Here is a 25,984-nt window from a genome sequence, read left to right on the forward strand (position 1 = left end):
TGTGTGTGTGTGTGTGTGTGTGTGTGTGTGTGTGTGTGTGTGTGTGTTTCATTGAAAGCCCGCTGCGTGGGCGAGTGGCTGCTATGGCCTCGTGCTGCATGCACCCCAATCACAGCAGGTGGCTTTGAGGTGAACATCAACTGATCACTCGCCTATGGCTCCCAATTTAGCACCAAACCGCCTCCAGATTGACTTCATGTTTGGACCCAGGAGGGTGGCTGTGCTGCCTTTGAACTCTGACACTTTGACACTCTGACCAGAGCTCTTTCCAGTCCAGCTTTCATTTTTTTACGGTGCATTTCAGGTTGATGTCTTTTCATCTTTCTGCGATCCTGAAGTCTGTGAGTCTGTGAGGCTCTCTGCTCTGCTGGAGGAGCTGATCACTACTTTTGTGCAGAATTGGCAGAATCCAAATTGCCTCTACAGCAGTTTTGGGCACGTTTGAGTGTTAGTTTGATTTTTAGGGCTGTTTTTTTCATAGTCTTGTAGCCATCTCAATCCTTTAATATAAAAAGTGATGGTGATGCTTGTAAATAAATTTGTTTTCAAAACAACAAAAATAATCAATGCAAAAGACGGAAGTGGACAACTAGTAGTTTTCAATAGCCACCGTCTTTGAGAATACTATTGAGAATACGGTCTGTTGTGTATAGGGAGGGTTTGCTCTAGAGGTCTGCTACCAAACCCAAGCCCAAAATGGGTCAACCTATCAGGTCTTGGACCATCATTCTGACAATATAGGTGGTGACATGTATGTTCTACATTTAACTGTTATACTATTACTGTTAAAATTGCATTGATTACTGCAATATGTAAAGTGGTTTAGAATGCAGATGTCGGACATAGAAATGGTGGAGACTTTACACAATCAGACAGTCACAGCTGTGCGTAGCTAACCAATAATAAATAAATAATAAAGACTCTATTTAGGTATTTATGGTCATTGGATGCCTTGATAGAACTGCAGAAGCAGTACAAATTGTGCAGGTTTTCTTTGGGAGCAAGTACAAGGTCTTGCGGGAGCAGGAATAAAAATACCTCTAGTGTATGCTATCAACAAATCGTTTCACAAAATGAGGACTGAAGCCTGACACGTTCTCTCTGAGGCCTGTCTCGCTTGTTGTACTTCTGTTTCCGAAGCTACATTTTAATCTGCATTTTTATGATGCTGTGTTGCTTGACAAATTCCCCATCATGCCTGCTGCGTAATTAAAAACTCCTCTCTCGGCGACACTTAGAGACAAATGAGATGAAGGCAGAGACACCTTGAGCTGCTTAGGTACATATTCCACTACAAAAACTGTACTGTTCTGGGACCCTTCCAGGAACTTTTATTCTTGCACAAACTCTCTCCTGGGTCTTTCCAAGCAAATGGAGTTGGTGTAGAATGTAATTTGTTTTGTAGAAGGTCACTAATTATCTATGTGCTAATCTATGTGGGAAAAGGGTCTCAGTAGAACATGTTGGATTAAGGTCAAGTCCCTGATCCCTGTCTTTGACTGCCTAATGTGATTCTTTTCTCAAGCAGTTTAAAGAACAGGGTTTGGGAAGGGTTTATGTTCAGCATGTTAATGTATACAATCTTAAAGCACTTAAGTGATAGTGGTAGCTTATGACCTTTAATCTTTTTTAATAGGGTACAAATAAGGGAAGGTTGAAGCTCTGTAAGGTAAATTGAAATCATCATTGTCATGATTGTTGTGGTCATCCAGAAAATAAATGTTGATTCACATGTATACCATTTAACTTCCAATAGTTAGTAAACAGAAACATTTGACTGGTCTATCAGTTTGTTTACAATTGCTCCCCAGATCATTTCACTCAGTCTGCTTGAAATCGTGGTGCAATGCCTTCACATCCCCATCATAAGCAAAACATATTGGCCAAAAAGAAACATCACCAATCTGGATGTTTTACGTCATTATTTGCATTTGTTGTTCTCTGATGTCTTACCTGCATGGCCTCTGCTGACGTTTCTTACGCTAGGTTTATCCTGATGCCCCCTTGATTAAACTAATGAAAACTTTACACAGCTTCACTTTACATAGCAAAGTGTAATAATTACAAGAGGATCTTAGATGTATGTGTTCAGAGACTACGTACAGCAGATAGCAGCGGCCAAAAAACATTTCACAATGCATGGTGGAATCTGCCTTGACTGAAATGATCAGATCACCACCAAGTTCAGTGAAAAACAGCAGGTTATTCTCCCTGCAGTTTTTCAGGGGAGGACGGAAAAAAATAACACGTACGTGACTAATTTGGACAAAAATTTTACTTTAGAGGAGATGTAGTAAAAGAATGATACGCTAAGACCCCCGTAAATTTAATTCTGAATAGGGCTTTTGTTTCATTTTCTACACACATACAATGTTTTGGGGAATCTTAAATCATCGTCTCGTTTCAAAGCCTCACACACCACCTGGTCTCAGGGTTGTATGGGTGTTGATGACTGCTCATTGCGAATGCTTCGTTCAGTATGTGAGTAGTTGAAGTGGCCTTCACTACTTCTCGACCTGGGGGAATCCAGCTGTTTTGATTGAGGTTTTAGGCCCTCAGCTATGGAGAACAGCCTCAAGTGGCCACATGCATGCCTCAGAGCCTGGCTCTTGCATTTGTGTTGGGCAGAATGGGACTTGCCCAGTTAACAGAGTAGTTCAGTGCAAAATCAAATGAACTCAGTTTCCCCCTTACCCCTGGTGTCCTCAATCAGCTGAGACATTTGATGTTCACTCTTGTATTGTTGTGCTGGCGCAATGGGGCTAATGTAGCAAATAGAAGCTATACACGGTGTCAGAACTAAGACTAGCTGAAAAAAATAAAAAACAATGTCAAGACATGACATACTTTTGTCCGTTGCACAGCTGCATTAGTCATGTATTTGCAGTGCAATAAAACTGCATCTGGAGTAAAGGAAAGTGTGTACATAGATTTTTGACTGTTTTATCTATGTTTAGATATGGAGATTCTGATCTGAGGGAGATTTTCTTATCACTATTGCCATTAACTTGCTCAAAAGAGACTCGCACCGGATCTCTGTAAAGCTGGCACCCGTTTAGAAAAGTACTACACAGATAATTTAATTAATTCCTTAAAGTGTCCACTTGTGTGTCATCTTCACTGTATGTGATTGCTCTCAATGTTATATACATGGTATGCAAAGGCTGCTCTTTAGAGCCCAATCACATTCACAGGGCACATTTGAAATGGACTGAGCAGGCTGTACTGACATGAGCAACCCAACATTTACAAATTATGCATTACAATGTATAATATTTTATTATTAACTCAGTTTTGTTTGTGCATGAATGATTGTGGGTCACTCAATGTCTCAACGTCCTTTGATTTTTTTTTGACCTTATTTATAGAAACCTTCGAAAAGCAGCAGCCTTCAGTGACATGGCTGAGTATTGCAGTCTTCATCAACTGCGTCCTAGGCTTTGAGACATAGCTCATGTCACCGCTGTAGTAACCTGCTCAAGCCCTGAGGCACATTATAATATTTAAATAATGTGACAAGTGAGCAAGTGTGTATGAACCCCAGTGTGTATCATGAGGCTTTTCATGAGACTTAGATTGTCTGAGCTGAGTATGACTCACGATTAGACGTCTAAAAGGCGACACGGTTGAGTCAGTGTGTGTTGATTCAGTGCTCGACCACCCTGCCATCCTCTGCGTTTGTGCTCAGAGATGACGAAGCTTTCATGGCAAAGCCTCTTTAGGCCGGTTGTGGTAATCCTTGAGTAAGTCGCAGAGGCTAATGGAGTCTGTCGGGAAGCCAGAGAAACAAACAGTGGGCTGGAGAGAAAGCTCTCTGACCTTTTGACCTTCACATAACCTGTTGCTTAACTTGGCATGTTTTAACCTGACATTTACCTTGATGAGGCTGACAGCAGTAAGATGTGTTTGGCCATATATGCACATCTAGAGCCACATTTGAGGATTTGTTTATTAAACTTTTGCTTTCTCTGTAATCCAGTCATTTTACAGTTTGGACAATCCAGTTGTAGAGGGCCGTTTTACTGCACAGTTTGATGATTTCTATTCTCAAACACCCCTGATTCAGCAACTTCTTCGTTAGTTGCATAGTTTAGTAGATGTGTTTCGGCAAAATGATTACCAAGTAGTGCTGGGCATCAGCCCTCAGGAGCAAAGTTCAGCACTAGTGTTACATCCTTTTTTTTTTGTTTTTAATTGAAGCCCCACTTCCACTCATTGCTCACTCCCTTCTAGTAACACTCTGTAGTGCAATTAGATATAACACAAGTACAAAGTAAGAGTCACTAAAAGTGTCCAGTGAGTGTATGTAAGCCCAAGGGCCGTAAATATTGTATAAATATACATGTATTCATATACATGTATTCCAGGCTTTGAGCATTCCAAAGAAATGAAAAACCAATCTGCCCCTCATGTAGCATGAAAACAGGGATGCTTGTTTTAGCTGGAACTCTGCTGTTGCTTTCTAAGAATCATCTTTCTGCTGTAAAACCTCCATGACTGCTCTATTTCGCTCTGGCTTATAGTGGAGTCCTCTTGTGGTACTCAGCTGGCCACTGAGCGTGACCTTTCTGTGACTGTAGCTGTCAGAGCATTTTTTATTTTATTTATTTTTTAATTTTTTTAAAACCAGAAGGTGCACTCATCTGAGTAGGAGGACCGAGGGTCAGAGCTAAAGAGTAAAAGTGTCACAGTCAGGCCTTCAGCTCACACACAGAGCTCCCAAACATTGGCAAGGCCTTTAACCTATTACCTCCATGCACTGGCCAACAGGGGGACCCTTTCCCATCCCTCAGACTCTCACCTTGTCCACATGTAGGTAAATATGCTAACTGATATCACGTCCCATTTTGTTTAAAAGAAATAAAAATAAAATCCCCATTCAGATCAAAGTGTGACAGCCAGGTATTGATGTTAACATGTCTCAAAATTTTGAGTGAAAGAAAAAAAAAAGCTGTAGAGCTGTAAGGCAACAGCTAGAGGTGAGCAGTAAATACCGTTACTGTGATAAATAATATACTCTTAATTATACTCTCTAATTTGGGTAAAAGTTGTAATTTTAATCAAATTTGTTTTAAGTTACCCAAATAAACAATTTTTTTAAATGCCATTTAAAAAACCACTAGTAGTGCTTTTTGGCAGAATGTGATTATCGTTTCAAACTAAAACTCCTCCCAGTACAACCAAAACGCCAGTAATATTTGCGATGAGTGAATTTGCATGTTCAGTCCCACGCAGCAATCAGACTTCAGTCTGACTAACCAGAGACGTATAAACGCATGTGGCTAAAATCTTATCAGGATACAGTCTGGATACTAGTCACACTAAGTGACCAGGTATGAACAGGGCCTTTTATTCATGCCTATGTGAGCAGTCTTAACATGCAGTAGGTTTTTATTGCTCATCATGCTTTTTGGTTCCTATGGTTACATATAATCATATAGTTTAGGACATAAACACAGTTGATGTAGTGTCTGGTAGGAAAATGCATACATGACTACTCTGATTATAATAAAAAATACATTTTTATACATTAACATACATGGTAACAGATTATATCTTTCCTTTCTATGAATGTAACCCCCACCCTACTATTACACCTTACTCCCATCATGTTTGTTGTCGTTTGCCGTTATGCGTGTCACTCATCCTCTCGGGCTGCTTGTTTGGATGACACAGTTGTGTTAAGTAGACAGTTAGATATCGTGTCCCCTGAAGGCTTAGCACATCATAGGAAAAATAAATGCGACTCAGACTAAGTTGCCTTCAAGCATACGTCTGTGTACTAAATGAGTGTTAAAATACACACACACACCCACCCCTTGCACACACATATACACACAAAGTATGTCGTAACTGCTTCAGTAATGCATAATATCGAGGAAACCTGGAACGGTCATTAATGCAGACGAGAAGCAAAGAGAAGCAAAATCTGAGTCTCTTTGTAGAGCTCACAGTCTCACAGATGAGAACGTGGAAAGTAAATCTAAGTGCCTGTGAATTATTCAGGTGGTGAAATTAAACAGGCAAATCCATGGGCAAAACACGCTGCTACTTTGCATTAGCACTTCTTCTTCGTTTATGTGGCTGGCTATGGAGGTTGGACTAGCCTAAGCGCTTCGATTTCCGAAGATTCCTTCCATGTCTTTTCTATGAAAATTAGGTCTTCCTATTACCGAGGCCCAGGGGCATTTTAAAAGCCCCTAAAATGCCTTTGAGATGTTGGAATAATGAAATGAAGTAATTCTGCCCCCCCCCAGGTATGAGGCTAAAGTATACATAAAGCATTTAAGACATTAAGATAGATCATTGGTGTTAAAAAAATTAAATTTAAAGTTAATTTTACTTTTTAATTCATGCTTTAATTCCCTTTAAATTAATGCATTAAGCATTGTTTGCTTATTTGTTCATCGTTTTGTATAGAATAGGGGTGCAACGACTAATCAACTTGGTCGACTTAAATCTACGACCCAGATTAATTTGCATTTAATGTAATAGTCTGGTTAGTGACACCACTTTTTTTTTCTCTGGCTATCTACAACCGTTTTGGAATGTACCTGAACATGAATCAGTCGCCAAAGTTTAACCATAAATTGTGGAATACAGTTTTACTACTGTTACTATTTACAGAAATAATAAGTCTCAAAGCAGAGCAGCAGTCAAAACATACAGACAAATCAGCTGTCTGGCAAGTGAATGGGGTGTATAGATTAAACTGTAAATTTGTCATAGCACTGAGCCTCAAGAGCCTTGAGACAACATGGCCACACATCTGCAGCATCATGACTGTTACAAGAAGAAGTCTTGGTCAGCCTGAGAAATATGTACTTAAGGTAGCGGCAACACAGACATTTTCAAACTAAAAGCTTGATATGTCTCACATTTGATGACGTTGATCCAAAGAATTCTGGAAAACTTAATTAAGGGAAAACTGATTTTTATTTGATATGTTTTTACTGTTGCTATTTTGCCCATCCTTGGTTTAAATTGTCAAAAAAATGTTTTATTTCTCTTTTATATTAGCAAGAAGTTCATATATTTGGTAATTGAGTGATTTATAATCAATTAGTTTCAGTGCTCTATAGATTATTTGACTATTAATATAGTAATTTGTTACAGCCCTTATAGAGTTTGCTAAGTAGTCCAAAATAAAACATTCTGACGTTCAAAACAGTTTTATATCTTCTTTCTTATGCGTTTACATAAATATATAATTTTATTAAATAATCTGCTTTGAAAACTGAGCCAATAACATACAGTTTACACAAACCTTCTAAAAGTCTCTAGGCTGTAGGATATGCCAATAAAATCAGCAACAGGCAATGGTAGATCAGAACATAAGTGTTTTGGCATGTTTTGGTTGAATGTTTATTCATTTGTTTTTTGGTTTATTCAAATGTTTGGAGGCTGAACTGTCTAAGTATTGATATATTGCTCATCTCATTCCTGTTTTCACAAAGATAAATGAACAGTTAGTTCCCTGTTAAGTCCCAGTGAGGGCCCGGCCTAGTTGTAAGAGCTGGTCTGCTCTGGCTTAGCCTTTCAAGTTGCTGTGACATCAGGCCTGACATTTGAAGTCTGTAGATATAGAGAGCTCTTTGTCCAGTGGTGAAACTGCCACTGGGGGTTCCCCTCATGGACCAGGACACATTATCTCTCCCCTCAGACTGATTATCATTGCCCTGGCCCACATCTTTCACTGCCCACATTCACTCCCTTTCTGAAGGAATCACGGAGCTCCTCTCTTCTGTTGACCTTCGCAGCCTCTGTTGACCCTCATGAATTGTGGGTGTATGGTAATCAGAACCGGTCGTCCAAACCGGCCCCACTGACGTGCGTAACGGTTTCAATGTCGTTTTCTTGGCTAACTCTGTATGTCGGTGTGTGTAATGTTGTGACCTATTGACCACTAAGGGTCTTTACCCAACGTTAAAGGCGGCTTTGTGTCTGCAACTTTAAATTCCCTCTCTGGTTGTTTGGCATGCTTTTTTTTGCATTACAGACATGCTCCTAGACATTATTATTTAACATAATATACACAATACCTTACAGAAGTGTCCAGCCTCTGGGTATAATAGCCACTTAATTGAAGCATAAATCTGAAGGAAAGCTTTAGAAAATGAAGACCCAAGAACATTGTAAGGAGATGTATGTAGTTGAAATGACAATAAAACCCACTTGACTTGACTTGAGATGATATTAGTGTTGGAGTAATGGACATTCACAAGCTTGGAAGTGTTTATCCCCAAGAGCACTAATGGATTAGTTGTGATAAAATGGAACCTGGAACCACCAGGAGGGAACATTTGAAGAAAGGGATATCGATTGAATGGAGCTCCAGGTTTCTGAGACCGGAGTTGAATGTGATATCTTTTGCTTGATAGCAAATGATATCAAGAGATAAATCTGATAAATCCCTGCTTTCAGTAGGTGTGGCCATCTTTGCGATGCATCAAAACACGTTATGCAAATGCCGTAATTTCGGAATCGATTACGTCGATTACAATGACACGTCGCCCCAGCAATAGTGTATATTGCCATGGTCGCACAAAAATCACACATCTCCAAAATGTTAGATTTTTACAGGATAAGGATAAAAACGTTTAATAAGTCAACATGAAGCCTTTGGATAATATGTGTGATATTTGGAAACGGTATAAAAAACTAGTGCCAAATTCACATTCCCCCTGTCAAAATGTAATAAACAGCAAAACTCAGATGCAAGTTTTACATGTGACTGTGACAATATTCAACATCAGTATCTGCTAGTCTCACAACATATTGGAAACTGCACCTTAGGGTGTGTGCGTAACAAATGTTGTGCAGAAAGGTGATCCTTTCTAAGGTGTTTGGAGGGAGGAGGAGAACATGAAATCATCCAGCAGAGCATCGAACAACAACTGTCAACAGTCATGTTTGTATATGTATATGTAACTAAAATATTCAATATTGAAGCTCAAATTTTTCAAATGAATTAAAGGTAAAAAAGCTCTTCACCGCCTGAAGGCTGTGTGGGCTTTTCACTCCACACACTGACGATGTAAACAACCCCACATAGCATTGTTTCCCCTTCCTTTTTTCAAAATTTCTGTACCATTCTTCAAATAACAAATTGAAAATTATGTTGATGCTCAACTGACTTATAATGTGCAGAAATGTACCATTGCTACTCCAGCCCAGAATGTTGCTACTGTACTATGTAATTATGTACCTGGTGAAGCAGGCTGGACAACGCTCACAAGAACTACACAACGCTGCATAACCCTGCTTATTCAAGTCCAGTAATATTTCTCTACCACCTCTGTCCTCATGCCTCTTTAACTTTCAGTGACTGTTCTGCATCTTTGTTTACCCAGATATGTAAGCATGCACTTCTTGAAGGGTTGCTTCCTGCTTGTAAGGAGTAAGCACAGGACAATGAAAAATGAGAATCCTTACACGATGCTGCTTTAACTGGGTCTTACTACAGTAACTGCAGTGAAAAGTGTGGCCAAGAGAAGTAGGAATGCGACCAGTTATGCAAACACCCTGACTGTCATGCTCTTTGATTGGCTGTCTTCACATCTGTGTATGTACCTCCATGTGCAGCGTCTTCATTTTTGTAAAAGTTAAGGTTCTAGTCACCAGTAGTGCACAGCTCCCTGCCCTGGACATTGCGATGAAAAATGAGCCTTTCAAAACAAGTTACATCTATGAGTCTCATCCTCCAATATGCCAAAACAGCTGGCTATGATTGTTTTACTTCAGTCAGACAGCTACTTTCTTACAAGGTAGATGGTACTCTGTCATGTTAAGCAATGGAAAAAAAAAACATAGATGTCTGTTTTGCGTGGCGAAATAACTTGTGGAACGGTGCTTGTGAGAGCCCATAATACGCAAATTAGCCTTTATTCTGATTGGTTTGAGGGATCATTTGATGGCAGCGTCTTTCAGTATAGTCCTTCCCACTCAAAACTAACAGGAAACAGATGCAGTAGACAGCCCCATTTACACACTAGTCTCACAGCTATGTTTATTGAGAGCAAAGTGTTAAGTTATCTAACTCGCATGTGTATTTTAATTACACAGTCTGTCAGATAGATTTATATGTTCTTGTGGTGATAACACGAGGTGTGTGAGTAATAAACCATTATTTCTGGAACAAAATGCAGACTAGAAATTTGTGTTGCTGGCAAGTTCCTCTGCAAGAAAATGATGTATCTAACTCTCCTGCACATACTGCAATCCATGGATCTGGATTCCAACAAACATGGATTTGTCTGTTCATTCCTAAACTGCTCATTCTCCTCCTCTCCAGCGTTTGTTATTCCCAGATCGCTGATAACATGGCTGTTTGAATTTCCAACATCAGCCCAATCAGAATTGCACGCAGGTTGTTTACCGAGCCCTGGAGGGGCCAGAGTGCTTTTTTTTTCTTTTTCTTTTTTTTCTCCCCTCTCTCCGAGAACCTCACTGTTGCTTCCCAAGCAAAGGTCAGATTAACATGTCGCCAGCAGGCAAATGCTTCATGAACTTTTCTCTCCCAAACCAGCGAAGCGTTTGATGGCCCTCCGCGGAGCGCACAGCCACATTGGCTTCGCTGTCTGCTCGGAGCAGACTGCTAGTGTACTGAAGGAGGTCACTCTCTCAGGCAGCATGGCATGAATGTTCTGGTAAATCTCAACCATTAAGCAGAAATTGCACCACAGACGGTCTATAAAAAAAACCTGTAAAAAAAGCATGCCTTCCGCTTTTTGTAAGTGGTTTTGTTTATTGTCTGTACATGGTCCTAACCCGAGTACAGTCTCTTAACAAATTCACCCCCCCTCCCCCTCGTTTCTGTTCTGTCGTAGAAAAATAACAAGGAAAAGAGCTAAACAAAAATGTAAACACCCTCATGAAATCCCCTCTAAAAATGATTTGTCCAACTGGTTGAATGTTGTTTTCATGCCTTCTCTCTGCCTTGAGTGCCGTTGCAGTTTAATCATACCAGTGTATAATGCAAATAACATTAGCGGATGGTTTGGCCGCTTCCCCAGATTCCAATGCAAAGGCGACAGTAACTGGAGTCAATCTCTCTATGCTATATGTGTCAGCATGATGGTTTTTTAATAAGGTCGGGAAAATGGGGTGCAACTGCTGAGCATGTCTTAGCTAGTATGTGTTAAAATTGATAGAAAAGTGTGATGTTGTAATGAAATAATTGTGTAATGGAACAGTCTGGAAGTAATTGATTCAGCATTTGGCCTTGACCTAATGTTATGATGTCACTTTTATACTTTTACTGTTTTTGGAGAGCACATCCAAAGCTTCACTCTTCTACCTTAGGTAGCATTGCATGATTGGGGAGACAGAGTTAGTGGATGAGATTTGGCAGTGACTCAATTGAGGACAAAATATGGGGGGCCACCGCCCTCCCCATTCCAAACCTTAAACCTTATTACCAATCACTATATGCTTCAGTATTCTGTTAGTATTTATTAGGTTATACTTTTATGGATGACATCTTGAAATGATGAGTGTCTGAGGGTTTCAGAAGGATTGGGTTGCTGTGCTCGTATGTTGCAGTCAGTAGTTGATCATTGATCATCTGGCTGCTTTGGAACCTATATAATAATCAGGTGATTCGGCCTTTGGTCACTGATGGCGAAACAGGCTTTGGAGAGTTTGCTTGGAAAGGGGCGACGGCCTGATGATGTAGAGGTCTGTCAGGCAGCAGGCGGGGACTGACCCCCTAATGTTGACCTCTGCATCCAGCATATCAGCTGGAAGTACACCTGCGAGGATGGCTAACCTACTTTAGCTAGCAACGGGGTAGCTGAACGCAGTCGGCCCTCTCTCGTTGCGCCGCCAGGCCCAGCATGTCTATTTATCTTGGCGGCTAACGGCGGCGGAAGCACTGGCAGATGGAGACCAGCGTTCGCTGCTGCTCCAATGACACCACATTAAGGTGATTGAAGTGCGCCTGCTGCCTCTTATTTCATATTTGACAACTTTTGTTTGTCCAGAGGCCTTAATTCACATGACGACTGATTGGGACAATTGAATGGTATATTGCTCCAGTTTTGCAAGGTGAAGGAAGATTTGGGGTGGGGGTTTGCGTTTCTCTGAGTGACTTTATTCAATGCGTGAAAACAGATTGGAGTGCCCCATCAATGGCGTTTTTAATTTAATTAGATCGGAGAACCTGCAGTTAAGGGAATAGTGCTGAGCCATTTAGTGTCCACATCATTTAAGCTCATTTGAAATTCTCTGAAGGTTGATAAGATGATAGTGCCTTAATTTGACTAGGCAGGTAATGCAAATATTCTTGGAAATAGTCTTCCACTACCGCAGTTGCGTTTTTTTCGTGATCCTGCCTCTTGTTAGTGTTTTTTTTTAGATCTGCTTGGAAAGTGCTGTGAGCACGGAGGACTCAGAGGAGCTTTGTGTCACCGCTAGCAGTGTTTAAGCACTCAGGGTTTTTCAGCTTCAGGAAGATGTTGAGAAGCACTGAGCTGGAATACCCCAGTGGCCATAAACAAGGTTTGCTGCTTGTGCCACTTCTGTAGACACGGTCATTAGCGTCTTGGCCTGTGAAAGGAGGTGGGGATGGGTGGTGTTTGTCCTGAAGAATTACGGGGGATTTGTTTGTTTGTTTATTTATTTATTTGTTTTCCCTCATCTTTTATTGGGGTTCACGAGGGTGTAGAAATCGTGTGAGTGCACAGAGCAATTTATCAGAGCTGTTCAAGCTCTGCTGCCCGACATTTTATCTAATGGGCCTGAAAGAATCGGGCAGTGGCATTCGGCTTAGGGAATAAACGTGTTGATGTCCTCTTTTGTTGGGTGGCAGTATTTTTGTCAGTTTGCTGTGGCTTGTCTGAAATAAACACGAATAAACATCACGGTGAAGCAGTAATGCTGGAGGTACAAGCTGCTTGTGCTCGTGGAAAAGACTGCAGGCCTTTCCTGAGGCAGATGCGAAGCTACTTACGACACGATGGGAAATTAGATTCTCTAATGAGGCGGATGATGTTCAGGCAGGCTGATAAGGCTCTTGATCATTAGGAAGACAAGAAAATAGCTGTGATGCTTTGGATTGATGGTGAGGCAGCTCATTTATATTCTTCCACAGAGGAGTTCTCACTTTCTTACTTTGCATTAGATGTCTGGAAGCTATTCAGTTGCAATTTGTTGTCCTGGTGGCCGCTTTACATGGCTGAAATATTTGTTTAGGTTATTGCAATTATTGTGATTTCTCTGGTTTGCTGTGGGGGCTGCAAAGGTGTCATCCTTTATTTATTTATTTATTTATTTGTTTATATGCCTTATTGGCAAGGTCAGACAATGTAGTACGATCAGGTCTATTTAATACCTGCTTGAAACAATCCTGGCCTTTTTTTTTTTTTTTTTTAATATGTATTTTTTATTTTAACTGCCTGTGTCTGTTGGAAAAGTACCATAGTAGGACCCTCAGTGCTGGTGGTTTCCAGGCTGAGCTCTGGTACTGCTGAAATATTGCCCCACACTCATCCACCCCCTTCTTCCTCTTCCTGCTCTGTGCCTGGGCCCCTGCTGTGCTGGCCTGGAGGCCCCTGGAGGGTCGCCTACTTCCTGAGTGATTTCGCTGTCCTACAGGGCCGCTCCCAAAGGCAGTGCTGCACAGCAACAAACAATGGCTCTTATCAGGCTCATAGCCGACTTTAACATATGAGCCCGTTATTCCTGAGGCCCTTTCTCCCGTGTAGCGGAGACAGGGTCGTGGGGTTCACCGGCCTGCCTCTGTTTCCAAATACGTGAGCCCTTTTTGTGTTGCTGACTGCAGACAGTCCAGAGCGTGAACTTAAGAGACTAATGACCAGATGAGGGATAAAGGCTTCTCTCCTCAGTGATGGCTACTGTGTCGTCAGCTCAGTGACCCAAGTCTCAAAGAAGGCTGTCACCAGAGACACAGCTGCGAGGTATTTGTTAATGAAGTAGAAAGTGCTGTTTCCCGGAAGGCTTTGCTTTAGGAATAGAGGCCTAACCTCTGGATGCACTAACTAACTTATGAGCAAATGATAAGACTTCTAGGAAGACTGCAAGGTTTTAGTCATTGAACGGTAGCAATTTATATGTGTCTGAATTTCTGAATACTTGTATACTGAATCTACCTACCAGAGATCACCAACAGCAAATAAATACCTTGGAAATATTTGAAATTGTATGCGGTCACTCAGACGATGATTTTTTTTATTACTCCTTGGATCCCCCTTCTATCCCTGCCCATGAACACAAAGCATGCCTCTAAATTCTCTTTAGCTTCTTAATAATTAAATTATTCTTCTTTTAGGCACCTACTACGCATGTGCTCATGCCATTGCTAAAATATATATATTTTTATTGTTCTCTACAAATTCTACAGTTTATTTGAATTACTATGAAAAGTGAAAAGTGACTAATGCACCGTTATTTTATGTGTTGTGAGTGTTATTTAAGAGTTTGTTTCACCAGTATTGTTTTTCACAAAGAGTCCACTCTGCACCAACTGACTCCAAACTTCAGTCAGGCTGTGTGGTATTGTGAAATAACTTGAGGCGCCGGTGCTAAATGCAGATGTTTTTACACTGTAGTCCAGAGATGAAAAGTGCTGAAAAGTAGATGTTTAGGCAGGTATGGTGTAGCTGGGAAAGAAATGACTTAAAAACATGCATTGTACTGTGGTCACCTTGAAGAATGAAGAAAAGCCCTGTTCACTGGCTAACAGTCACTCTTATGAGCTTGATGGCTTTATTCAATTCACATCCTGCTGGAATAGAAGTTTCAAACAGTTTTTCAGTTCTTCACATATTGGCCATGGCTCACACGCAGAGCTCAACAAGGTCTTTGCTACTTGTGTTCTAGGATGATTAAAATCACGCTACACTCTTTCTCCCTATCTCCCTCCCTCTCTCTTTCTCTCCCACATAATAAATTAAATATGATGAAACTTTGTTAGGAGTGACGCTTTTGAGGTCGACTTAATTGAAGCTATTGATTTTCTGTGATGTGAGTAATGAAAGGCACAGATGAATTATCCATAAGTGAGTTTATGTGAGATGATGTGTCGGGCAGGAATGAGCGGATCGTTCTCAGCGGCGATCCCATGAGGACGTTGGCTGCAAAAGACAGAAAGGGGCTTGAAAGTGAAACTGTTTGATCCGGTGTGGTGTGATGGGAGTGAAAAATGATCTGGTTCGTACAGTCACTGGGCCGAAGAGAAATGCTCAAATAAACTGCGGGAGAAGTAGAGACCAAATGTGTGTGAAACTCTGATCTGAACATGGAATGGTGTTGAGTTGGACAAATGAAGTTTGACATTGTGTTGGCCTTCACAAATTTGACATCAAAGCTGATGTTAAAGTTGAGTTGAGTATTCATTAACTAACACAATGAAGTGGTGACTGTGTGTATGTGTACACAAGTGTGCATGCATGTGTGTGGGGTGTATGCATGCATGCGGGTGCTGGGTGATTAATGGGCCTGACACTGCTTTGCTCAGCAGGCTAACAGTTGGAAAGGTAGCAGAAACAAATCACCCCAATCTGCCCCGCGGCCAGTACCTGACAGGCCCATCAGCTGCTAGACGTGTTGAAACGTCTCCAGCGTTGGAACACCTTACACTCTCCCTCTTAGTTGTACATATGCTCAGGACAATTACACTATAGGACTGGGGCAGTGTACAAAATAACCCACGCATCAGGAAACACATGCACATTCCAGCTGATGTCTTCATCAGTGTAACTTCAGGAATTCTTGGGCTGCACTAATGCATGTTTTGACCAACTTTCCAATGACAACCCCTCTTCAAGATAAACAGACCCACTATTATGTTAAACAGTTGGTGAAAAACAATGGGGGTCAGCAGTTTCCGTTGGATTTCCCCAAAGAAAAAACATCCAGATATGGAACAGGAGGACTAACAGACACCTTATGAGACCAAAATTCGTAATGTGAACTCTTTGGTACTTCATAGTTGTTTTTTCCCCCTTAATACAAAGCAAATGACTATTGCAAAGGATCAGGGTCTCTTTGAATTTCAAATGCACAGTGATATACTTTAGAATAGTCTGCTTACATACTGCAAATCAATGCTTTTATATTCTTGATCTCTCAGAATTGCAGAAAACATGCAGCTCTTTCATACTGAAAAAGCTGTCTCATTACATCCAAAGAGGGAGCTGTTCTTTTAAGTCCTGTTAAAATGGTAATACCTTACTTTTATCCGAATCGGCCAAATCGCAAATAAATCGGAGCATGAAAACCTAATCAAATGTTCGTACTTTTCAAAGTGCCATCGCATTGTGAAGGAGGGGATAAATTAGTTTGGATTTCACTTGTTCAGCACACTGAGGATGCCAGAGGCCTTATGCCATTATGTGCCAGAGCATCAAAACGCTAAATATAAGGAGGGGGAAGGGAGCAAGTCGGAAAAGTTGCACTGCAGGAAAAAAAAAGTTGAGTAGAAATGCATGATGAGAAAAGGAAGGAAAAGGGGGGGGGGGGGGGGGGGGGTAGAAAATCATTAGTAAAGTTTAAAGCGAATTTAAACGGGCCTCTGTGCACTTTGTAATTTAAATTTCCCTGGCAATTATAGCGTGGGATTTTCCGGGCCTGAGAGTACGGCGCAGGCTCGTATGGTGAAATACTGAATTAGAGCAAGACTGTCAGACAGGGCCGCTAATGACTGCTACTACCCTGCAGTCAATTTCAGAGGTAGCATCATGAATTGATTAAAGGGAATTTAGGTCCAAATCATAAAATAAAAAAAGTTTATCTGCTACAGTTATCTTAAAAAAAAACAACAGACTGTTTTGGTTTTTGCCTGTTCCAGCCTAAAGGCGAAATGAGCTGGACGAGAGAGCTGTTCAAGTGCTGCGTTGTGCTGAAAAGCGATACAAGCTGATTACAAAACAGTGCTACAGAGCGAAGTCTACCAAGTTTGGCCAGTGGACAGTGTAGACACGGTTCAGAGGGTAGTGGCTTTGTGCTGGTGTCACTGGACATGTATAGCACTGGCTATGCTGGTGCACTGCCATGCTATGTATCAAAGTAATTGAATGGACTGCTGTTCAGCTTCACTGACCTGGATATATTTATTTTATTTCCAGTCCCCTGCTCAACCTCTCTGCCTGCTCCCTCCCTTTATTTTAAAGGGTGCTATGCTTGGAATACGAATAGATTTTTAAGATGGTAATACCTCACTTGGACATTTCTAAGAACAATCGTGCTCACGCTGTCCTTCTGCCAGTCTACATAGGAGCAGCTTCCAGTGTGGAATAACAGGCCCATTCCTCACTGTCATACCTGGCACACTTTGAACAGAGCACTTTAATTCCATGTTTACTTCACTAAGCACATGTGTTTATAAGGTAATTAGATAATTGAGAACAGTGCTGGCTCCAGCAGCAGAGTAATCCTCCAAACTTTAGCCAGCCACTAATACTAAAAAAGCTCTGGGTGAATTTTCAGGTCTGAATGTTTGCTCCCATCCTGGCTTAGAACAGCTGTTTTTTTTCTCTTTGGTTTCAGCCTTGCCACTGACTTGCTTTTAATTGAAAAGTGTTCAATTTTTCTCATCTTCCTGAGCCAAACAAACGGCAGCGCAGTTCAGAACATATCAACAACATTAATCGCATGTTGATATGGAGGGGACTATGGAGAGTGCAGTCATTTTCACAAGTAAGACAGGAAACAAGACTAGACAAAGTGCACATAGTTATGGGAGACCTCACCTTCGCTCACCTGAGAGTTTATCACCTCCAAGAGTGAGCTCAGAACTGCTGGGTGTTCCTTCTGCAAGACTGGACTCTCTTGCATAGGGGTGGATTGATACACTTGAGTATCATGATATGTTTTGCAATGCTGTTTCGATTCTCAGCTGACTTTGATTAATAGTTTATATGCATAAATGTTTTAATGACTTAAATGACTTAAAAAATCCTAAACTTTGATTTTAAAAACTTATCGCAATACATTGTATCATAACCCCTGTAGCATGATACATATAAAATTTCCAGGTTCTTGTTAATACACAGCCCTACTGTTATATTTCTGATAATTTCTCAGCATTTCTTCCTCGTATTCTACTGAAATATGTCCTCTTAGATGAATGATTATGGGTTCACTTTAGAACTGGACCTGATAAAGTCTAAGTCTGGTACATGTAACAAACATTAGAAGATTGAAGTGTTGAGTGCTCACTGTTATACAACTTTTATGTAGCAGAAGGACCTTTCTTTATCTAAATTTCTAGCATGGGCTGTTCCAAGGAATGTCCAAGCAAGCTGTGGGCCAGAATGTTTTAGACCACTCATGAAGGTTTGATTTGTTCTTTGTTAATGTGCTCTAGACCAGTTCTGCAGAATGTCTGGTTTGCTTGATGGCTAAAGTTGCTAAAGTTGTTTTAATCCTCACTGTAGTAGAAGTCTGCAGTTCTTGTTTGATTTAACACCCTGTACAGCCTGGGACTTGAGACATCTGGAAATATTTTCCAGCCATTACAACCTTCCATGTTCTTCATCTTAACAATTTAACACCTTGTGTTATTTGGGTACCCACATGAGCCGGGAACCCTGGGGGCAGAGGAGGTGCTGAGGAGAGGTGGGGAATAGGGCTTTCTGTTCAGCAGAAGGGACTAAAGCCATCCCACAGTGGCCTTTCCCATGCCACCGTGTCGGTCATCACAGAGACGTTTATAAAACAAACAAATGCCCAGGCCAGTTGTTTAGTCTAAGGAAACTTCAAACAAATGTTGTTGCTGCAGTATAAATGCATTCTCAGGACATCATCAGCATTTGACAGTCAGCAGCTCTCCAGGATGACTGAAAGCAGAACTGTTGTCATTAATGTAAATGTTTGGTGATGAATTTCATTTCCATAGGTTTTCATTTGGACATGGTACCCAAATGCACATGGTATTTGTACAGACACAATTTAGGCTTTAGCTTATATGGTGTATACCCTTGTCAGTGTTTTACAGTGCTTCATTTTGTATTATACTGATTTATGGTATAACCGTCTGTAATGTTATTAACCTTGAAAGTTAAAAAAGTGAACTTTGAAACTTTTCTTGTTGGTTCAACCACAAAAGATAATGTTTTTGAGCTGCTGCTTTTGGTTTATTCTCCTGATAACTTTAAAAGAACAGTAGGTGGAGGGGGCATTCACTCATATCACAAACTGCAGTCTAGAACAGTAGACCACTTTGTTTCTTACCAGTAAACGCACACTAGCCCTTCTTTACCCCCCCACCCCCCACCCCAGTCATCCACCATGCCTTTGCCAGAGGTGCATGTATAGCTGAACAGTATCTGACAGGCCCATGAGCAATTCCCTTATTGTCTTCATATGTTCTTCAGGACTTTTGATGTCTCACTTAAGAACTCTCGTTTCCTTGTCCGCCCTCTTTGATGTCAGGTCTTGATGTCAGATCTAAATGAACTTATTAAATTTGTGAATGATCTTTTTGAGACACGGTGCAACAAAGGCTTCTTTGTACGCTTCGATACTCTCTCTGCATAGAACATCTGGAAAGGAAGAAAAAACAAAACTCAATAAGGCTAAGGAAAGTCTTAAGGGAGAAGAAAAATAGGAAAATTGATCGCTACTGACGACTCTGACTTCAACAGCCTCTTTCGAAGCTTCCAGTCAGAGAACTTCTTTCAACATCTTACTGTCCCTCCATATCCCTTCTAAGGCCTCAACAGTGCACTGTAATTAATTCTGATAGGCCAGAGTTGATCTGATGATTAAGCTTGTTAAAGCTCGTTAAGGCTGTCCGGGCTGAGCGTGAGAGACCAGGGAGATGCTCTAAGCCCTGTAATCCTCCTCTCTGGGACTCAAAATCAAGTCCTCCTCCTGGTTCACTGTCTCTGACCTCATGATCTCCTTTTTCGTTTTGCCCGAGTATCCATGTACGACCTAGGCATTGGAAAGGGAAGGAATTATTGTTTTTTAGCAAGAGTTCTGTGGCATGGGGAGCCTGACTTGTTCGAGCATGTCCCTCTGCACTGTACATTGCCAAGTGTGTGTGTGTGTCTGTCGGTGTTTGCATAAATGTCTTTATAATTATGAATTGTCTTAGAATTGTCCTACCTTTTTCCCTGTGAAAGTTAAAAAAAGTTTAAAATGAGAGAAGCAGTCGATGCAAAGTTGAAAAGAAGTGGTTGGAAGGGTTATCATTTTTAATTTACAAGTAATGCTAATGTTATTAGCATGTATGCTAGTACCTTCCCATTTGTTTTCTCCTAAATTGGAATTTTTGCTCTTTGTAGCATTGCATAGCTTTTTCTGTGAGAAACTTGGCTGGCACACTTTTTTTTTCTAAGTATGTTTAGTAGCTTATCTATGTGGTTCCCGGACGCATCAGGTCCCTCTATACCAGAATGCTCCTATTATGCATATCCTCAGGACACTGCTCCCTGTTTATTTGTCCTCTACAACAGCAAAATACCATTTGCTTTGTTTTGTTGCTTTAGCTCTCCACATGCCCTTGACGAGAGCCTCTCACATCCTTTTGTCAGGTACACAGCAAAAAAACAATGGGATGGGCCCCTCCACTTAAGCAAGGTCTAAACATTTTTTTTGTCTAATTACCTCCTCGCACAAACGCCTGCACAGGCCCACAGACTTGATGCACAATTAGAAGGACGCTTATCGTCAGCTTAATTCCACCATTCCTCTCCACATGGGCAAAAAGGGTCCTCTGGGGCGCCCCCCCTTTCTAGCAGGGGGTTGACGTTATATTGCGCTGATGCTCTCAGAAGAGTCCAGATTAATAAAAACAAAGGAATGGGTGGGGTCCTGTGGAGCCTTCTATGTCATCTCAAACTCTCCAGTGCGACTGAAACGCTGAGAAAGGAAGTGAGCGGGATGGCGTTTTAGTGGCGGTGGTGAGGGATAAACCTCTTCTTTCTCCTGTGATAGAGTTTTGTCCTTGTGTATTGTCTCCTATAATTAATGATGCCTGAAAAGTGTCAGTAAGTGAAAATAATTAAGAAGTTGGTTGTTGTAACTGCGATGCTTCTGGAGGAAAGAACTGAATTTTTGTATTGCTAGTTCTGTTTTTTTTTTTTTATTTATTTATTTTTTTTTTTATAGGCCCTGCAAAGCCATCCGTCCAGCACAGTTTCTGTACTAAAACCAGTCGTTAACCATTATTAGTCAAATAGGGTGTGTTTGGGGAAAAAAATAAATAAAATCACACTGTGCTTGAAATCCAGTACAAGTTGAGTACTCCTGATTGTTCTGAAAGTTTTACTGAGTTTCTTCACTCTAGAGGTTGGGTGTTTGAAAAGTGAAACGCGAAACACCTCCCTGCTCTGGGGAAATGAATTAGATTTATAGAGGCGTCTCCATTCAAACAGGTGTAGAGCTGCTTGAGGCAATGGTGCTCTTTTTGGTAATGCTTACCACACAGACAGGTTCTTCTCTGCACCAGATTTAACCTTGGGCTTATCAAAGTCAAAGTTAATGTTTGAACAGTTTTTAAGGGACTGGTAGACCAGGGAAGACAAGTGATGACTGAAAAATTCTCAGCATAATGAAGAACAATCCTCACATGTAAATTGTTTCAGTACAAAATTGAAAATGTTAAGTATTAAGGAGCTAAGCAAATAGTTAGATTGACAAAAAATAAACTTTGTTGTAGGCATAGCAAACCGCTCTTCCAAAACACATTCACTCACTGTCTGATACACCACTCCAATTTTTAACATAGGTGTTAAGTTGGGTTAAGAGCTATGAAGGCCACAGCACAGTTTTTTGTTTATTGTTGTTTTGTTTTTTTTTTTCATCAGGGTAAAAAAAAAAAGGTTCATCATAAGAGATCAATCAGAATAAAATTGTATTGATTTGCAGTGTCCGCTCAATCGAAGGGCAAATGTGTCAAACTCCAAGGCAAAAGCCCCGAGGGCTTCAAAATTCTGACTCATTAAAATAAACACACTTTATTTAATTCATCAGCTAATTAGCAAGGCCTTCATGAATTGAAGAGAATTGAAGAGAACTCTGTTTGACAGGCCTGCTCCAACGGAACAAGTGGACCTATACAAAGTCCCCTCCAGCCCTCACTCAGAGAGTGCGGTCAATCAGTTTTCAGTCACATTTACTGATATCGTCTCCAAAGATCTAAATGTGTGACCTTAGTCGATGCTCCTGTTGAGCATCTAAACTCAATATATTCTGCCATATACATGCATACAAATTAACCATTAAAACTGTAGCCTCTGTAACCCCAATCCCAGCGCCATGAATAGAAAGCTGCTCTGAGGGGACAGTGCAAGGTCCAGCTTGCTTATGTATTTATTTATTTATTTGTTGTTTTTTATAAGGAAATTGCAATAGAGATGTCTTACCCGATGGGATTTACAGTGGGTTTGATCTTCTTTACTGGGACATATTACAGTAAAGTTGGACCCCTGGTGCTGCTTCATTCTGAGGGGGATTGTGTGTGTGTGTGTGTGTGTGTGTGTTGGTTGTGAAGGCCCCATCTGTGTCCGTTTCCTCTGAGGCCTGATCATGTGACTCGTCCTTCATCTTTTAATGCCCAGTTTAATTTGGGAAAGTGCTGCGAGATGGATGGTCTCTTTTAAAGAACGTCTCATGTCAACCATGAGATGCCTGGAGCATTTACCAAAGTCCATTTATCCAGCCGGCTTGCCTTTTTAAAGAAGCATTATAACAGATAGCGAAGCTAACAGCATGCACGAGCCTCTGTGTTATGATGTGGAAGATTTTTAGAGAGTATAATGCAAGGGAGCTTTGTTCCTCTCAATCCAACCATTGTTCCACAGGCTAGTTTTGGACCTTTGATACATTTTTAGATCGTTAGCATTATGCATGCAGTTTGAGACTTGATGTTTCAGAAGCCGCATTAACATAATGTTGTAGTTAGTTTGTGAAGTTTATATTCTTTCTCTGTGGGAGAGAGCACTCCACAGGCACATCATTGCTCATTTTGTGTACACACCCACATCCTTGGGCATCAGTTTATTTCTTCTTCAGAGTACCTTTTTTAAATAATACAGTAATTCCTCATTGAAACGACTTGATGTGGCCTGTTAAATGACTATTTGTCTAGAAATGCTAACTTTACCAGTGATGAATAAAAGCCAGGTGGGGCCACACTGTGCTGACTACTCTTTATTTATTGTGGGCATCATTAGCTACTCACTCCTTTTAACAAAGCACATTTTTACACTCTTATGACATGAATGCTGCCAGGTTCACTTCTACTGGGCCTTTGTGGCTGGTGGCTTATCTTTTCTGTTTGTAATAGTCACTCACTGTCTGGCTATAGAATCATAATCTCCCAGTAATGGTCTGAACAGAGAGAAACTGTTGCTTGGCGAGCACCAGTGACCCTGTTGCTACTGTAGCTATTAGATCAGTAGCTATTAGGAGGAGCTATTAGACCCTCGCTCCTCCCCAGAAATGTAACTTTGTGCTACTGCGATTTGTCTGCTTATTAACCGTATTTAGCGTCACGAACATGGATCATGAGTTGTGCGTACACTGATGTAAGAAATGTTTGCACATGAAGAACCATCTCATCAAATCTACCTGCATTTCCTCGTTTGTGTCTCTCAGTGGCTGGACAAGTACAGAAAACATACCCTGTCTCTGCCTTAATCGGTTCAGTGGTCTCACTTGATGTCTTCTCTCCCTTTCTGTGTTTTTTTGGGGGGCATAGATTTTAGTAAAAGTAAACAGCTATTTTGCTCTAACATAATTCTCTCAATTTCAGACACTGTCGTTTGTAATATGACGAGTCAACACAGTGGCTTTAAGAACCCCCACCTTGCCAGACTAGTATTTGGGATGCAAACCCATCTATACAAGAATAAATGCTCACAGTGCCGTAGGCCACTTGCACAGGTTGCTTTGTAGACTACATTGACTTGACGCAGAAGCATAAATCGGCCTTAACTGTGGAGCTGACTGACTCGATTCGTTAGTATCAAAGCTGCTTCTGTATGAACACAGTGCTACATGATGGAGTGCATCAAAACCATTCCCCTTCTCTAGGATGACCACCTGTTCAGGATTTTCCTAGATGCTCCTGGAATTTTGCACTACACGGAATAACTAATATTGTAATGTTTATTTCTCTTTAATCATTCAAACTATTTGTAAACGAAGGATGAGTTTGATTCCTTCAGATTATCCCTAATGTAGCGGCGCACTGTTGGTGATGTATTTAGGCAATTAGGCAGCACTACGGTGTAATAACTCTAAAGTTAGTAAAAAATCAAAAGTGTACAGGAATTTTACAGGTCTGATGTGGCAACCCTATCCTTATCTGATCTATGTTTTATATTCTCTGTTGGCTATATTCTGCCCTCATTACCAAAATATTAACACACCAGTAAAACTGGATTTAAGTTTAAAGATTTAATGTATGGCTCATGTAAACCTTCAACATACAAAATAGAAAATGTTTCTTGAGTTTGTTACTCTGGGTGGAACATGTTCGAGAACCAAATGGGCGATTCCTGACTAAGCAGAGCATCAGTGATTATATGGACATAGATGTAGTGAAATTGATTGAGCTGAGTTAGTTGGATTGAGCTGAAACTGAGTTGTGAAAGACTCTTTATAAAAGAAGAAAAATGTTTGCTTAGTCTATGGGAAATGTTCACGGTTTCTGTCAGAGGTCATTGCAGCTATTTTAAGCTGCATTTGTGATTTTTCTGACTGTTTATTCTCCTGATAAGCTAATGTCTTTCTGTCTCCCTCTTTTATGCAGATGTTTGAATGCTTGCACATACTGCAAAACCAAACATGCCAGAGGGGACCTGGCCAGCTATCCCATTGAGGAACTTGTGGAGAGAGCCAGACAGTCCTTTCAGGGTGAGTCTCAGTCAGTTCGGCCACTCTCTGGGTCACAGAGAATCTGACTCCAGAGACTGGCAGGCTTATTTTTAGCCGTTCCTGATCTCCGCCAGCAAGTCTGAAATAGGCCAGATCTGAGGAAGGGGAACATCAGCTATTAATGTGTTAAGACTGATTGATTGATTGTCATAAGGCTCAATTTGTATGTGTGTCACCAGAATGCTTCCCAATTGCTCCAGGACATAGTGTGTTGCAATGCTTTGCTGTCCATGCTCATGGCAGGTTAACAAATATAATGAATTAACTGAACTAGGTGGGAAACCATCAAATGATCTTTTTTAATTACCTGTAGAATCTTTCAGTGTGTACTGTTATTTGAAAAGAACCCTATTTGAGAAGAACCCTAACTTTTAAAGAGCCTTCATGTTATGTAATTTTCCATAACACTGTAGACCCAATAACCATTTAGAAACTATTCTATTTAACTCATTATATTTAAGAACTTAATGGTAGTGAAGACCCACTTTAAAACGTTGTTGATCTGCATTTGGCTGCAGATGGTTAAGAAAAGGCCCGGAAAGGCTACAGTACAGTATATACACTATTTTTATCTTAAGATAATGCTCCTGTCCAGGAGAAACAGTCTGGTTGATTCTGGGTAGATGATAGGTGTTGGGTTTCTTGGGCCTTTTTTTTCTGGACCAGGAGTAGTCAGTCTTTCTAAGGGACTGACTTGCCACTGTTAAAATGCTTATGTGACAGTAAAAGAAGTCATATAGCTAAAGCCATTTTGTTGGCAACTTTGCTTGGTTGCAATAAAGACCAAAGTGCAAACCATGCAGATAGACTATGTTACTACTGAAAACTGCATGAACAGAGACACTCTAATAAATGTCTGGTTATTTTTTGAACTCTCTTTAATGTAATATAGCTAGTTGGCTTAACAACCTACATGTGTTAGAGATGCATTCTAAATTAGAGAGACACTAACTGTAAGATTTGTCCTTTCTCCACTGGGTGTCATAATATCAGTGGTTGCCGATTTCCTACTTTCTGAACTGATCCGGAAAGTCTGGAGTAATGAAAGTGTGTGTGAGGGTGTGTGTTTTTGTACATGTAGCCCAGTGGTTTTTGTTTGAGGCTATGAGGTACAGTGTGTGCTTGTGTATGG

General features: G+C 40.8%; 1 protein-coding gene across 2 annotated transcripts in view; it reads left to right on the forward strand.

Moving 5' to 3' along the window:
* The window catches only part of cdkal1 (CDK5 regulatory subunit associated protein 1-like 1), a 305,708-nt gene that overhangs the window by 111,774 nt on the left and 167,950 nt on the right, over nucleotides 1-25,984 (forward strand). For both annotated transcript variants that reach the window (XM_072679871.1, XM_072679872.1), the window contains exon 8: nucleotides 24,728-24,831. In XM_072679871.1, coding sequence (XP_072535972.1) covers nucleotides 24,728-24,831 — 104 coding nt within the window. The remainder of the gene's footprint in view (nucleotides 1-24,727; nucleotides 24,832-25,984) is intronic.

The sequence above is a fragment of the Salminus brasiliensis genome, chromosome 5, assembly GCF_030463535.1.
Source record: "Salminus brasiliensis chromosome 5, fSalBra1.hap2, whole genome shotgun sequence".
Lineage (NCBI taxonomy): Eukaryota > Metazoa > Chordata > Actinopteri > Characiformes > Bryconidae > Salminus > Salminus brasiliensis.